At 42.8% G+C, this 16,861-nt stretch overlaps 2 protein-coding genes across 2 annotated transcripts; one reads left to right on the plus strand and one right to left on the minus strand.

The window, feature by feature from the left end:
• Positions 1-2,452: 2,452 nt before the first annotated feature.
• On the plus strand, positions 2,453-5,441 carry LOC115973615. Its single transcript, XM_031093871.1, has 4 exons — positions 2,453-4,088; positions 4,168-4,347; positions 4,424-4,824; positions 4,905-5,441. The coding sequence occupies exons 1-4, from the start codon at positions 3,302-3,304 to the stop codon at positions 5,439-5,441; spliced, it is 1,905 nt and encodes a 634-aa protein (XP_030949731.1). The 5' UTR covers positions 2,453-3,301.
• Positions 5,442-16,011: 10,570 nt separating this feature from the next.
• Positions 16,012-16,860, minus strand: LOC115973616. Its single transcript, XM_031093872.1, has 2 exons — positions 16,550-16,860; positions 16,012-16,420 (listed from the first exon to the last, which is right to left on the minus strand). The coding sequence occupies exons 1-2, from the start codon at positions 16,858-16,860 to the stop codon at positions 16,012-16,014; spliced, it is 720 nt and encodes a 239-aa protein (XP_030949732.1).
• Position 16,861: the final 1 nt, after the last annotated feature.

Consider the following 16,861-nt stretch of genomic DNA (forward strand, 5'->3'; position numbering starts at 1 on the left):
TTGTCGAAATTCCTCTTCTTTCTCTCTCCAACTTTTTCTCTTTCTCTCTCCTACTTTTGTTGAATTTCGACAACACTGTTGCGGAAATTCTTTCTCTTTCCTCAATTCCTCAATTAAGTTCAAACAGTACCTATAACGCAAATTAAGTTCAGATTTTGCAATATTAACCCAAAAGACTTATTATTATTTAGCATAATGATGAAAGCAGCATATTTTTGTGCGTGTTTTAATAAATATTATTGATTATTTAAAAAAATGTTATTTAGTTGAATATTATTAAATTTAGAGCTTATTTGCGTTATAGACACTGTTCCAATTTATTTAGGGAAATGAGGAAAGAGAGTGAATTTCAGCAACAGTGTTGTCGAAATTCAACAAAAGTATGAGAGAGAAAGAAAAAAAGTGGGTGAAAGAAAATTTTGAATTTCAGTAATGTGATTACCGAAATTCTTGCTGCCCGAACCAGCTGTCCTAGTGTATGATGTGTGCTCAAAAAAGAAACCAATTGTGACAATGTCATTACCGAAATAGGGGAAGAAAAAAAATTGTGGTAATTGTGGCAATGCCATTGCCGAAAATGGGAGGGGAAAAAAAAATAGTGGTTGCCGAAATCTGGGGAGGAATTAAAAAAAAAATGTTACGTCTACAATATTTTCACAACAAATCATAGGTGATTAATTATTATTAGTTCAAATTTGAATTTAACACTAAGATTACTTTTTTAATCCAACAATAATAACCTGCTAGTTAAAATTTGTTGTAAAAATTGTGTGCACATATCATTTCTTTTTTAAAAAAAAAAGTGGAATGGAATTGTGGCAATGGCATTGCCGAAATAGGAGGAAATCAATGCCTTACAAAGAATAAAAAAATTAAATACAAAAAAATGTTAATTCAAGAACCTAATTTCAAATTATTGGGAAGACATCCTCTAGCCATATGTGTACATCATTTTCATCTTTAGCAAACCTAGTTGGTTCATTTGCTGCCTCAAGAAGGTTTAGATCCTATTACCATATATATATAAATATATATATATATATATATTAAACCTATACAATTTTTCACATAAAGAAAAAAGAGATTGAAGGATTAAACTTGCTTAATTACCCAAGAAGATCAAATAACCAACCAGATGTAATAAAGACCAAATAAAAAGTAACTCAAATGAAATATCAAAAAGAAAAAAAATATAAACTACACATAAACTCAAAGTAACAGAGAAGTTCCTATTCAAAAATAAAAAAGTTATGGAGAAAAAATTGAAAATAACAGTTAAGGAGGAGAAATTGAGAGAATGAAGTTTAATATATGTGCAATGTTAGCAAAAAAAAGTGAAGGTAAAAATAAAAGATAACAACAACTAAATTTTTGTGTTTATCTAAAAAATTGATAAAAATGAATAGAAAAAAATCGATAAGGATAATTACAATTTGGTGCCTATCTAATGTTGCCCTAAATGAAATTCATGTGCTGAGGTATTTTTTTGGTTCTTTTGATATAAGGGTCCGTTTGGATTGAACTTATTGTTGCTGAAACTGAAAACTGAAAATACTGTAGCAAAATAATTTTTAAATGTGTGAAAAATACTATGGGACCCATTTTTAATTTTTTAATGTGTAAACAGTGTTGATACAGTACATAAACAGTGCTGCTACAGTATATGAACAGTAATTTTTGTCTCTACACAGTAAATTTACTGTTCATGAGTTGAAAAAAAAAAAAGATACGGAAACGTGAAATGAAAACGTGAACGTTGGTTTCAGCCGAAACCAAACGCTCACTAAGACTCTTTCTATAAATCTAAATTTTAACTACTTAAACAAATAAAGAAACATATGCTTAATTCTACAACATTTTTTTAAAGAATTCAAGGCACTGGAACATTAATACAACTTTATAGGTATATTATTATATTCCTAACGCTCCTACATTAATTTATTTTCTCAATTTATTTTAATTTCAACATTATGTATTTAGATTATTTTATTATTATTATTTACTATAATTTGATTATTTTTGTTTTCTTTATTTAGATGATATGAAATATATATATATATATACACGTACATGTAGTTAATTGAGCTTATGAAGAAACATGATCATAATAATGAGTATCGAGGTGTTATTTAATCTTGCCCCTAGGTTGAAATCCTAACTCCACCACTAATATATACATATATATGTATGTATATATATATATATATATATATATATATAATTGATGACGTTGAGAATTGTCACCAATGAGTCGCACTGTACTCGCGAGTCAACGAACCTGCACAACAAGAACGAACGGGAGAAAAACCCTTAGAGAGCACCGGTGTGGTGCCGGCCAAAAGTTCTCCGAAGGTCAAGTTAGAATTCGTCCCTTGAGTTATTTTTTAAAGGCGTTAGAGAGGGTCAATTAATCTTACCTTGATTTGCGTGAAAGTTACTCCTTTTATAGCAGTGGAGAGGTGGCTTTTCTTCTTGACCTCCAGATCTTTCCAATGTGGGACTCTGATACCATTTCCCTTATTGGATCTTAAGGCTTTTCCAGGCAATAGAGATTTCGGGCTATGGGCCCTTACTATGTCTGTCCATGATGGGCCTTTAGGGAGCGTGGGTCCCGCTTTACACAGACCAAACAGTACCTATCCGTCAGGCCCATTAAGATAGGCCCACCAGACTAAATCTTACCATCTTCAGTTGCCCCCTTCACCCCAATGGTCCGTCTGTTCCAAGGATCAATGGGGTGACGATCCTAATGTAGGGGCATGACGGGTACTTTAATGACGGAATGGATCCGTGAAACAGAAGATTTAAAGTAATAGGCGGACACAACCGTCAGAATGTATGACGGTTTCAGATCTTTAACCGTCAGATAGGATGACGGGTATCTTGCAGTTTCAGACGGTTTCATATAGTCGACGGTTACCATCTACTGATGCGAGCAGACAGGTTAGCATTTATTAGCATGCCACGTGTCAATCTCTGACTGGCCGTTGTATAGGATCGAAGCGTCGCTTCGTCTTCCGTGTATCTCCTATATATATGAGGCGTCTCAATCTCTCATTTTCGCATTTCCAAACAGAAAACGTCTGTCAGAGAGAACCGTCAACCTTGCCAGAGAAGTCCGTCGAGCACTGGTAACCACCAATTACCACAACCGTCAGCATTACTCCGTCAGGTGTGGTAAGTATTTACTTTAATTTCATATTCAAGTTACATTTTCGACCAAGCAATATTGTTAGGCTTAATATACCCGTCAATGTTTTTAAACCCGTCAAGTCTTAGGTTTCATCATTAATTGTAGGAAATGTCTAGTGCGTCAAGTAACCAATCGGTGGTTCGTGACGGGACGGAATACGAGAATGTATACCCGTCCGGTCATAAAGACCAAGATAGTCCAGGCGAAGATAGGAGTCCGTCTGCATCCTCTTCGTCCTCAACAAGTGAGGATGTGGAGAAAATTGAGATAGAGGGTCCTGACGGGAATCAAGCACTGGAGTCCGTCGTAGGTGCTGATGGACTAAGGCAGTTCATCATGTTACCAGAGTGGATAGTGCATAGGTTCACATCCGTCATCCGGGAGAGACATTTCAGTACCTTTAGAACAAATTTTCAGATACCAGACTACATCCCGATCCGTCTTCCCTACGTGTCGGAGAGATGTTATTATGACGGAGTAGAAGGTGTTGGAGTGTACGAGCAGGTGTTGAAGGCTGGACTTCGGTTCCCGCTCTCTACACTCCATAGGGAACTCTTGCATTACCTGGGACTGTCCGTCACCCAGATTTCTCCAAACGCCTGGAGGGTCTTCATAGCAATGGAGATTCTTTATGGCGCAATGTCGAATGGAGAAAGGAGACTGACGGTCCGTGAATTTCTTCACTGTTACCGTCCAGATGAGATTGATAGATCAAGGGGGTTGTACCGTTTTGCTAGTCGAAGTCCCTTGTTGAAGGTCATCTTTGAGACCCCAGACTCAAATAGAGACTGGAAGAGTCGCTATTTCTTCCTGGAGGGTGACAGGTGGATGAACCGTCCAGGAGAGACGGAGTACATGCCCGTCGATACAACTTGGGGGATAATAAACCAAGCGCGTATGCACCCGTCTTGCTTGTTCCTTTTTTATACACCCGTCCTCTATTATGTGCGTATTTTGACCGTCTCTCTTTGCAGGTAGAGGGCGCCCGCAGGTTAGCCTCGAGGAATTTAGTTTCCTTGAAAAGGTTTGTAGAAAAGCTAAGCCGGACGAAAGGACCTGGGCCAAGTTAGTGAATCCAAAGACAATACACTGGTATTGTGACGGTCCAGAACCTACCCGTGAGGCCATTGCTTACGACGAAAGAATACACAAACGTGAGTCCGTCTACTTTTACCCTTGAAATTGAAATTTTACTTTTGAGAGAACATCATCATCCGTCCTGTATTGCAGAAATGGACGACGCCAAGAGAAGAGCCATGATAAAATCTCTAGCCGTCGAGCAAAAGAAGACGGGTGAGATCGTTGTTCCCAGTGTGCCGGGGTCATCGGGCAAGAGGAAGCAGCCACCAAAGTCCGACCGTCCACACAAGCAGCCAAAGGTGTCAATGGAGCCCATCGTGGGCTTGATGGCTGAGGGCCCTAAGGCCGTCAACCAAGTTAAACAGGGGGCCGGTAAGGGCCTAATGCATGCTCCACCCGTCAGCGAGGAGAAGCCCCCTCCCCTTCTTCGTGATGATTCGAAGTTCGCTTTGGAAAAGCTTACGTCCATACTTTCTGCAGAGGACTATGAGGATCTGGGGAATCACTCGACGGAGGCGATGGGAGAGACGGGGTTATTTGCCGTCGGACAGGTAACTTTTCATTATCCTTCAGTGTATGTCCGTTCACTTTCTAGTTTCATTTTTAACACTTCTAATTTTCTTTATTTCAGTCCTTGGTTATGATGAAGGGCTTGATGGACCGTTGCCTCAACCGTGAAGCGGCTCTGGAACGGGTACGGTCAAAACTTGGGAAGACGGAAGAAGAGCTTAGCCAGCTGCACAAGTGGAAGTCCACCATGGAGCAGAAATTTGAACTGTCTGAGAATACAAGAAAGGAGCTTGAACAGAAGACGGAAGAAGCTGGGAAGGTCTTGAAGAGCAGAGCGGACGAGGTGAAAGATCTGAAGAAAAAGCTCCGTCATGCAAAGGACGACGCCGTCAGCGAATATCGCAACTCCGAGTCCTTGTTGAAGGAGCTGGGAGGATCGTTCCTTCAAGGCTTTGACGATGCGCTCCGTCAGATAAAAAAGACCTACCCAGATCTGGACGTGTCCATGATAACACTTACTGACCAAGATCAGACTTCTGCCCTGCCCGTCGCCTCCGAAAATACGGAGGACCTCTTTGGGGAAGAAGCAGCTCAGGGTGACGGAGAGTCCGCTCCGCCGAATGAGGTCGCTGTTGCCGACCCCAAGAAAGCAGAGTAACCCATGTAATTGTTTAGGAGGATCCGTCTCCCTTTTATATACAGTTAATTATTTGTAGACGGTTTGTTTAAAGTTTGATTTTGTATTGAACAATGTTTGATTTTAAGTGTTGATTTGCATAAGCTAATCTGTTGATCCGTCCACTTTAAAAGCTGTTGCTGACTTATATAGTCATGTTGTCCGTCCACCTCGTGGGCGTTTTGGAGCCGTCCGCTTTATTTATGTATGTAATTTTCCCACCGTTTTGGCTGAACCGTCCAATTTATGGACATGTAGAATTATTCACCGTTTTTTAGATGATCCGTCCACTTAGTGGCATAAATACCTCGAACTTATGGAAGTATTGAATTACGTAGGTCCGTCCACTTTGTGGAGGCCATACCGTCCAACTTGTGGACTTGTTTAAATACTCACCGTTTTGATGATCCGTCCATTTCGTGGACATGTAGAATTATTTACCGTTTTAGGTTACCCGTCCACATTGTGGCGTATAGACCGTCTACTTTTACGGACGCGTAGAATTATTCACCGTTTTTAGGTGATCCGTCCACTTAGTGACGTATTAACCGTCCACTTTTACGGACATGTAGAATTATTCACCTGTTTAGGTGATCCGTCCACTTAGTGGCGTATTAACCGTCCACTTTGACGGGCATGTAGAATTATACACCTGTTTAGGTGATCCGTCCACTTAGTGGCGTATTAACCGTCCACTTTGACGGACATGTAGAATTATACACCTGTTTAGGTGATCCGTCCACTTAGTGGCGTATTAACCGTCCACTTTGACGGACATGTAGAATTATTCACCTGTTTAGGTGATCCGTCCACTTAGTGGCGTATTAACCGTCCACTTTTACGGACATGTAGAATTATTCACCTGTTTAGGTGATCCGTCCACTTTGTGGACTTTTTAACTAGCATCCGTTCAATTTGAGGACAATTGTAGTGACATCAAAGTAGACAGAAAATCATACTTGTTTCTAATTGCGTAAAGGAAAAGTGCCTGCCCCCTTGGGCTTAAAAAAGGCACGACTGGATTGTAGCAAAGAAACACATGTTAAAGAAAACTTATAAATAGTTAATAAAAAGCCAAATGGAAATTGGTTGCCGTTCGCCGTGTTACTATCACTGGTAGTATTTCCTCAAATGCTCCGCATTCCATGGATGTAGTAGCTTCTCCCCCTCTGTAGTCTCCAGGTGGTATGTTCCTTTCCTTTTCCATGCCGTGACTCGGTAAGGTCCTTCCCAGTTGGGGCCGAGCTTTCCCTGTGTAGGGTCTCTAGCTGCGCCCATGACCCTTCTGAGTACCAGGTCTCCCACTTGGAAGTCTCTGTGTCGGACCCTGGAGTTGTAATGTCTGGCCATGCGTTCCTGGTATCTTGCGATCCTTTGCTCCGCGGCCGACCTTACCTCATCTATCAGGTCCAGCTGTAGCCTCATTGATTCGTCGTTCCTGCCTTCATCATGGTTATGAACCCTGTAACTTGTGAGGCCAACTTCTGCGGGGATGACCGCCTCATTCCCGTATGTCAGTCGGAATGGCGTCTCTCCTGTCGGAGTCCTAGCCGTCGTCCTGTACGCCCAAAGTATGCTCGGTAATTCTTCGGGCCATATCCCCTTTGCCCCCTCGAGCCGAGTCTTGATAATCTTTAGCAGGGATCGGTTCGTGACTTCAACCTGGCCATTGGCCTGAGGATGGGCGGGTGATGAGTAGTGGTTTTTTATTCCTAGCTGTGTGCAGAAATCCCTGAAGTGGCCGTTGTCGAACTGCCTCCCGTTGTCCGAGACAAGGACTCTAGGAATACCAAACCTGCATACGATGGACCGCCAGACAAAACTTCTAATGTTCTTTTCTGTGATGGTGGCCAAGGCTTCCGCTTCTACCCATTTTGTGAAGTAGTCAATACCCACTACCAAGAACTTGAGCTGCCTTACCGCCGTTGGGAAAGGCCCCATGTTGGGAAAGGCCCCATGATATCCAGTCCCCATTGAGCGAACGGCCATGGAGCCGTCATGGGTGTGAGCTCCTCAGCCGGCTGTCCGATAAAATTGCTGAACCGCTGGCATTTGTCGCAGCTTTTAACGTAAGACTCGGCATCCTTCTGCATGGTCGGCCAGTAGTACCCAGCTCGTACCAGTTTGTGCACTAACGACCGCGACCCAGAATGGTTCCCGCATATCCCTTCGTGTACTTCCCTCATTACGTAGTCTGCCTCTTCAACCCCGAGGCATCTTAGGTAAGGACGGGAGAAACCCCTCTTGTAAAGAATGTCTTTTATCAAGACGAATCTCGCCGCTTGGACTTTTAATTTCCTCGCTGCCTCCTTCTCTTGGGGCAGTAACCCGTCCTTCAAGTATGAAGTTATCTGTGTAGTCCAGTTTCTTTCGGAGCGTATCTCCTGCATATTGTCGGGGTCTATTAGTGGGAAGACTTGAACAAAGGAAAGTACATTACCCGGTGTCGTCACATGTTCTGCTGAAGCGGCTTTGGCTAGGCGATCGGCGAGCTCATTCTCTCCTCTGGGGATTTGGACGACCGTCGCTTTTAGCCCGTTGATTCTCGCCTTCACTTGATCAAGATATCTCTTTAGCCTTTCCCCCTTACATTCATACTCTCCGTTTACTTGATTGGTTACGACCTGCGAGTCGCAATGAACGGCTACACTTTCCGCACCGGCGGCTTTTGCCAGGTCGAGTCCTGCCGCCACTGCTTCGTACTCTGCTTCATTGTTGGTAATGGGAAAGTCGAGACGGACCATACATTCGATCTTGTCTCCTTCTGGTGACAGCAACACTATGCCGGCCCCTCCAATTCGCCGATTGGAGGACCCGTCGGTGTAGATGCTCCATTTGGGGGGTTCTTCTGCCCCGTTGTCCTCGTCTCGCGTAAACTCTGCTATGAAGTCGGCTACAGCTTGTCCTTTGATGGCTACACGCGGACGGTACTTGATGTCAAACTCACTCAATTCTATTGCCCACAACGTCAGTCGACCCGCGGCTTCGGGATTACTCAGTGCCCTTCGCAAGGGCTTGTCGGTCATTACATTCATGGTATGGGCTTGAAAGTAAGGTTTCAGCTTGCGAGCCGCCGTTATCAATGCGAAAGCGAGTTTCTCCATAGGTTGGTATCTTTCTTCGGCGCCGCGGAGCGCCCGGCTGGCGTAGTATACAGGCTTCTGTGCATTATCCTCTTCTCTAATTAAAGCAGCGCTGACGGCGACAGATGAGACTGCCAAGTAGAGGAAAAGTTCTTCGCCAGGTTGCGATGGACTCAATAGGGGTGGTGAAGATAGGTATGCCTTTAACTCCTCGAACGCTCTCTGACACTCGTCCGTCCACTCGAAGGATTTCTTTAATGTGCGAAAAAAGGGCAGGCACTTGTCCGTGGCTCTCGACACGAATCTATTTAACGCCGCTATCTTGCCGTTAAGGCTTTGTATCTCCTTCACATTTCGCGGGGGTGCCATTTCTAATATGGCTCGGATTTTGTCCGGGTTAGCCTCAATCCCTCTCTGGGATACCATGAAGCCTAGGAATTTGCCTGCCGTTACGCCGAATGCGCATTTTCCCGGATTGAGTTTCATGTTGTAGGATCGTAGCGTACCGAACGTTTCCTTAAGATCTTCGAGGTGGTCTTCCTCCTTCCGGCTCTTCACAAGCATGTCGTCGACATAGACTTGAACATTCCTCCCGATCTGCTGCGCGAACATCTTGTTCATTAGCCTTTGGTATGTTGCCCCCGCATTCTTCAGGCCGAATGGCATTACTTTGTAGCAGAATAGTCCTTGGCTGGTTACGAACGAAGTCTTTTCCTGATCGGCCTCGTGCATGCGGATCTGATTGTAACCCGAGAAAGCGTCCATGAAGCTTAGTAACTGGTGTTGAGCCGTCGAGTCTACTAGGACGTCGACTCTTGGAAGGGGATAGCTATCTTTAGGGCACGCTTTGTTAAGATCGGTGAAATCCACGCACATGCGCCACTTGCCGCTCGCTTTCTTTACCATTACCACATTCGCCAGCCAATCGGGATAGTAGACTTCCCTGATGAGGCTTGCCTCTTGGAGTTTGCGGACCTCCTCCGCTATTGCTTGGTCCCGTTCCGTTGCGAACACTCTCTTCTTTTGTCGGACGGGTGGAAACGAGGGTAATACATTCAATTTGTGTACCATGACGGAGGGATCGATTCCCGGCATATCGTCATGGCTCCAGGCGAACACATCCTTATTGCTCCTCAGGAAAGCTACTAGCTCTTGACGGATTCCGGGTTTGGCAAGCGTTCCGATCTTGGTTGTTCTGTCCGGATTGGAACTGTCAAGAGTTATCTCCTCCAGCTTCTCTGTCGGTTCCGCCACCGTTCGGTGCTCTTCTATGTTCAAGGCCTGGATTTGGTCTTGCATCTCCATCATAGCGACGTAGCATTCTCGTGCGGCAACTTGGCTTCCGCGTAGCTCTCCTACCCCATATTCCGTTGGGAACCTGACCATTAGGGCGTAAGTTGATGTTGACGCCTTCCACGTGTTGAGCGTAGGTCGTCCAAGAATGGCATTGTAGGCGGACGAGCAATCGACCACCAAGAATGTCACGTTCCTGGTGATTTGTTGGGGGTAATCTCCTACTGTCACCCGTAACGTTACTGAGCCCAGAGGGAATACCTTACTCCCTCCAAAACCAACGAGCGGGGCGTCTGTCGGTATTAGCAGGTCCCTATCAATCCTCATCTGCTGGAATGCCGGATAGTACAATATGTCGGCCGAACTGCCGTTGTCGATCAACACTCGGTGGACGTTGTAGTCTCCTGTCCGCACGCTGACGACGAGGGCATCGTCGTGTGGATGGTGTAGGCGCCGTGCATCCTCTTCCGTGAACCCAACAATAGGTTCTTCTCCGTTTGCTATCCTTGGCAGTCTGCTCGTCAACTGGACATTCTGTACCGTCCGAAGGTATGTTTTGCGAGCCTTCTTTGACGATCCGGCCGCAGCAGTCCCTCCGACTATCATTCTTATGTCTCCAATTGGGGGTCTTGGTCGCTCGTTTTCTCGACGGAGGTGTTGTTCCTGTGGGGGTTGATCCGTTCTCCCCTTGTTGACGAACTTCTGCAGCTTCCCTTGTCGGATAAGTGCTTCGATTTGCTGCTTCAAGTCGTAGCAATCGGCCGTGTCGTGGCCGTGGTCACGATGAAAGCGGCAATATTTGTCTCTAGGCCTTTTGCTGGGGTCACTCTTCAGCTTTCCTGGGAACGTCAGGGATCCTTCGTCCTTAATCTGCATTAGGACTTGGTCAATCGGCGCGTTTAGAGGGGTGAAACTCGCGAACCTTCCGCCCATGGGTTTTGGACGTCTGTCCTCCCTTCGGTCTCCCATCCTTCCTTTCTTCCGCCCCTGGTCTTGTCGAGAATCCTCCTGTCGGTCTCTTTTCTTGGGCCTATCTTCTCGCGATAATAGTGCGTCTTCAACGTTCATATATTTGGTGGCCCTGTAAAGGACCTCCGACATGGTCTTGGGGTCGTTTTTGTATAGGGAGAACAAAAACTTACCCCCCTTTAGTCCGTTTGTGAATGCTGCTACCAATATCTTGTCGTCGGCTTCGTCGATCGAGAGTGCTTCTTTGTTGAAGCGTGATATGTAGGCCCTTAACGTCTCCTCTTCCCGTTGCTTGATATTCATCAAACAAGCCGTGGATTTCTTGTACCGATGTCCTCCGATGAAATGCGTAGTAAATTGAGCGCTTAGCTCCTTGAAGGTGCTGATGGAGTTGGGCGCTATCCGGCTGAACCAAATCCTTGCTGCGCCCTTCAGGGTTGTAGGAAAGGCCCTGCACATAATCGCGTCTGCCACTCCCTGAAGGTGCATCAGGGTCTTGAAGGTCTCTAGGTGATCTAGAGGGTCCTTGACTCCGTCGTAACTATCCATACTTGGCATACGGAACTTATTTGGCAGGGGGAAGGAGTTAACAGCTGCTGTGAATGGTGAGTCAGTCCGGTTGACAAGGTCGTCAAGATCACTTGACACTCGCCCCTTGAGAGCGCTCATCATCACATCCATCTGCTCCTTCATCGCCTGCATCTCCGCGATGATGGATTGTGGGGCAGTGTCCGTCGGGGAAGGGATGCTTATGTCCCGTCTTACTGGTTTGCTCGGGGCGTTACTCCCCTGTGGTCCGTCCTGATTTCTCCTTTCGGCGCTGTTCCCCTCTTGATCCGCTCCTTGGTTACTGACCGCGGCATTCTTTTGGTTCAGCTGCTCTTGTAGGTCGTGGTTTTGCTTGGTGAGGCGCTCTACGGCTGCGGCGAGCGTCCTGACCTGTCTCTCAAGGGCCGTCGTAGGGGCTTCTTCCTGAACGTCATTCGTGGTTGCCATTGAGCGAGTGAGTACCATGTAACTCTTTTGTCTGGGAATCTACGAAGTACTATACGTCTCTCGTTCTTTCCCACAGACGGCGCCAACTGATGACGTTGAGAATTGTCACCAATGAGTCGCACTGTACTCGCGAGTCAACGAACCTGCACAACAAGAACGAACGGGAGAAAAACCCTTAGAGAGCACCGGTGTGGTGCCGGCCAAAAGTTCTCCGAAGGTCAAGTTAGAATTCGTCCCTTGAGTTATTTTTTAAAGGCGTTAGAGAGGGTCAATTAATCTTACCTTGATTTGCGTGAAAGTTACTCCTTTTATAGCAGTGGAGAGGTGGCTTTTCTTCTTGACCTCCAGATCTTTCCAATGTGGGACTCTGATACCATTTCCCTTATTGGATCTTAAGGCTTTTCCAGGCAATAGAGATTTCGGGCTATGGGCCCTTACTATGTCTGTCCATGATGGGCCTTTAGGGAGCGTGGGTCCCGCTTTACACAGACCAAACAGTACCTATCCGTCAGGCCCATTAAGATAGGCCCACCAGACTAAATCTTACCATCTTCACTAATAGTAATACTTTTCAACTCTATTCTTATACCTTTTCTTTTTCATTTATTATTGTTTTTATTAAATTGGGGATTAATGGGTTCTTCTGAATCCAATCCCTTGACGCTTTCTTTGTTAGCCGAGAATTCCCTTAACAACGACATATAATAAACAGTTTTTTTTTTTCCTTTATAGGAACATATAATAAACAGTTAAGTTCAAGTCTGGTCAAGTTTGGCTAGCTACCTAGAATCTTTACTGAGTCACCGGATAACATTTTATGCACAAACATTTTTTTTTTTTTTTTTATAACTCTATAGTTAGTAAGCAGGGCGATTTGAAATTTTGAACATCTCTATATAGGGTTTATCTCAAAAAAATAAATAAATAAATAAATAAAAAAAGACATCTCTTTCTAAAACACGAGAGCCGGCTACATTGGCGTGTTAAATGAATATGTAAAGTAAACCCCGGTCTTATTCATCTACTCTTTTACATGTCATTTTCAAATGGGAAACCCTGGCTGTACCTGGTTTTATAATTCTACTATGATATGAATAGCTAGTTGTTTGTCTTGGTAGTTGGTAAGTAACCGAGTTAGATACGTTTTCTCCTTCTTCACAATAAATTTCAATCATTTTTTGGTGCCATTTCCTAGTTTTTCCTCCGTTTAGTTAGTCTTCTAGAGACACTATGGACAGGTTTGGATAGAGTTTGCGTTTGCGGCAGTTGTAAGTTTGCATTTTTGTGTGGGTCTCATGCACTGTTTACGGGACCTACAAGTACGAATTTCAGTAAATTTTTCTTTAAAACTCACGACACTATTCACATATTTAAAAATTATTTTACTATAGCGTTTTCAGTTTTCAGCAATAAGTGGTATCCAAATAGATCATATTTATGTATACACTTATGATAGTATAGATATTCATCCTTTGTAACTTTGTTCCACTTACACAACAAAAGCCTATCCTATCTACTGACCCAATAGAAATATTTGCATTCTTCTTTGTCTTTCGGGCTATCAACAAGCTATATATGGTAAACCCTACTTCATATGTAATAAACCAATTGTGGATATCATCCTCAAAAGTGAAAGAAAACTGTGGTTCTTGGAGAGAATATTATAGAAGAGAAAGGAAATGAGAATTATGTATCTTGTATTGTATAGATTACATGTAATACATCATATATATGATAACCAATCATAACTGATTAGGTGCCAAAAACTCTATCCTAACAGAATTGTTTAATATCCAATAGAATAGAGACACGTGGACTTAACAATGTAACTAACTAACAACCCAAGCCTTATCCTAAACTACATACAGGTTTACAACACTATGAAAAAACTACAAGTCATTTAAGCAACATTGATACAACTTTGAGCATGTCTGTTAACTGATGCTTTGCGAACTGATTTAACTGATGCAACACCATCCTTTACAACCCCCCTCAAATGAAGGGGAGAAAGCCCCACGAGTTTGAAAGAAAGAGCATGAAACCGAGGGGAAGGCAAGCTCTTGGTAAACAGATCAGCCAATTGGTCCAAGGTGGAAATATACTTGATGACCATATCCCTAGTCAAAACTTTCTCTCGAACAAAATGATAATCCACTTCAATATGTTTAGTTCTGGCATGAAAAATGGGATTAGAAGCTAAAGAAAGAGCTGAGACATTGTCACACCATAAAATGGGAGGATGATACAAATAAACCCCTAAGTCTTTGAAAAGCATCCTCAGCCAATATAACTCTACAGTGGTAATAGCAAGGGATCTGTACTCAGCCTCAATTGAAGATCTAAACACAACTAAATGTTTCTTAGCAGACTAAGTGATGGGAGAATTCCCTAAGAAAACAATCATGCCAGTAATAGACCTTATATCAATAGGATCCCCAGCCCAATCAGCATCATAATAGACAGATAGAGTGAGAGGACCAGACCTAAAATAGATGCCCAACTGAAGAGTGCCCCACTTAGACAATAAATCTTTGGCATACTTAAACTAATGCACAAAGATACCATCAGTGGTATACTCAATCTGCAGACCCAAGAAGTAACTCAAAAGACCCAAATCTTTGAGAGCAAAAGAAACACCAAGTTGCCTGATAATCTCGGTAACAAAAGCACCATGATTGCCAGTAATAATAATGTCATCCACATACAGAAGCAAATAAACAACATGATCTGAATGGATGAGGATAAACAAGTTACTATCTGCACAAGAAGCATGGAAACCCAAATGGAAAAGCTGAGTGATAAGGCCTCAAAAAAGAGTAACAGGCACAACCAAAGGTTTTCAAGGCATGAAGGGGCGGTTTGTGATCATACAACTTTTCCTAAGGTGAGATAAAGTTCAAAATACAGGGAACTCTATTGAGAAGATAAACTGTAGTACTAAAAGCATATGACCAATAGGAAAGAGAAAGATTGGAATGATGAAGCATAGATAATCCACTTTCGTAATCTGCTTGTGTTTCCTCTCAGCAATACCATTCTGCTGAGGGGAATAAGGGTAGGAAAGTTGATGTTAAATACCATGCTCCAAATAAAAAGATTTGAAATTGTTATTAACAAACTCACCACCTCCATTAGACCTTAAGGTCTTGATTTTAGCAATAAATTGAGTTTCAATTAAGGACTTGAAATGCAAGAATACCTTGAACACATCAGACTTCCTCTTTAATAAAAACAACCAAGTAAAACGAGTAAAGTCATCAACAAAAATCACATAAAATTTGTGTTCAAGAACAGAAGTCACAGGAGCAGGACCCCATAAATCATAATGAACTAATTGAAAGGAATATTCAGTACTTGATACATGTTTATGAAAAGGAGGCTTGTGCATTTCAGCACTTATACAAGATGTACACTTCGAACATATATCACTAACAGTAGAAAGCTTGACAAAAGGATAGGGAGACATAGCATAATGTAAAACCTTTGCACAAGGGTGTCCAAGCCTATTGTGCCAAAGTAAAGTCTGAGGAGACATTGCAACAAAGCCACTAGAACTAACATGAGAAGGAAATGAGGAAGGCAGAGAGGCAAAAGAAGGTATAGGGTAGACTCCATCCTTACTCAACCCTCTATAAAGAACCTTCCCCGTAGGCAAATTCTGAATTGAGAACTGATATGCATCAAAAAAACAAAATACATTATTTTGAAGACATAATTTGTGTACATATAACAAGTTTGAAGCAATTTGAGGAACCCAAAGTATGTTATTCAAACAGAAATTGTGAGAAGGAGTGATTAGCTTACCATTTCCAATATGTGTCACTAGTAATTCTTGCCCATTGCCAATTGTTATAGACTTAGCAGTTGTAGGTTGCTGAGCAAGAGAAAGTTGAGACAAATTTGGTGTGATATGATCAGAAGCACCACTGTCAGTCAGCCAGTTTTGATTCTGATTAGCACTTGTAGTTGCAACCATTGATCTTGCAGCCATGGAGACAAGTTTAGCTAGAGCATGTCTACCTTGGTTAGCAAAATTCATGCGATGGTAGCAATCCAAAGCAAAATGACCATTTTTACCATAGATTTGACATGCAACTTTCTGTCCCTAAGAAGAATTGGACTTGGTCTGTGGAAAAGAAGTGAATTAATGATCACTAACTTGATTATTGCTATTATGAAATTAACCACCTCCTAGTGTTTTAAAAAAAAAATTAACCACCTCTAGAGAATTGATTGCCACCTCTGCCATTGCCACGACCTCTATTATTACCATTCTTGCCTCTTCCTCTCGTAAAACCTTGACTGAATTGATTGACTGCCATAGCCAAAGATGTAGAATCCCTGAGATCTGAATTGATTGACCTCTTCTTAATTGATCTTTCTTCAACATTCAAGAGTGTATTCAATTCTTCAAGTGTAAAGATGTCATTCCCAATTCTGATTGTAGAATAGAATGCATCATATTTTGATAGTAGGGCTTTAAGAGCTAGATGGATTAGCTCTTCTTCATCAACACAAACTGCTACAGCCCTAAGCTTATCTCTGACTTCTTCAATTCGTTGGAAGAAAGAATCCATAGATTTTGAGCCCTTCTTGATGCTCATTAGCTCATCTCTCAAACTGAGAACATGAGATTGTGACACTGATGCAAACCTTTTCTCAAGCACTTTCCAAACTCCTCATCCAAATTTCTGGCCTACAGTAAGAGCCAAGATTGATGGAGAGAGAGTTGAACTAAGGAAAGTGAACAAGGCCTGTTCACAAATCTTCCATCGAAAAAACTCTGGATTAACTTCAGTTGTAAAGTTTCCTGAGCTATCCTTAAGAAAAGGATCTGGTGCATGATTATCATCATTGATGAAATTGATCATTGAATATGCTACCAAAATCACTTCGATTTGATGTCTCCACACCATATAATTGTTGTAGTCAAGCTTCACAGTAACCATACTTACCATATTTGACAAAAGTAGCAGAGAAGGATTAACACCATGAGTGATTGAAGAACTCGAGGTTGATCCTGTTGTTGTAGAGGATGAAGAACTAGCAGAAGACGCCATT

This window comes from Quercus lobata, unplaced genomic scaffold (genome assembly GCF_001633185.2).
Source record: "Quercus lobata isolate SW786 unplaced genomic scaffold, ValleyOak3.0 Primary Assembly Scq3eQI_1841, whole genome shotgun sequence".
Classification (NCBI taxonomy): domain Eukaryota; kingdom Viridiplantae; phylum Streptophyta; class Magnoliopsida; order Fagales; family Fagaceae; genus Quercus; species Quercus lobata.

Coding starts and splice junctions, on each gene's coding strand:
- LOC115973615 (XM_031093871.1), top strand. CDS start 3,302: ATGTCTAGTGCGTCAAGTAACCAATCGGTGGTTCGTGACGGGACGGAA. Junction 4,089..4,167: donor GGGGATAATAAACCAAGCGC/GTATGCACCCGT, acceptor CTCTCTTTGCAG/GTAGAGGGCGCCCGCAGGTT. Junction 4,348..4,423: donor CGACGAAAGAATACACAAAC/GTGAGTCCGTCT, acceptor CCTGTATTGCAG/AAATGGACGACGCCAAGAGA.
- LOC115973616 (XM_031093872.1), bottom strand. CDS start 16,860: ATGGCGTCTTCTGCTAGTTCTTCATCCTCTACAACAACAGGATCAACC. Junction 16,421..16,549: donor AAGATTTGTGAACAGGCCTT/GTTCACTTTCCT, acceptor TCATGTTCTCAG/TTTGAGAGATGAGCTAATGA.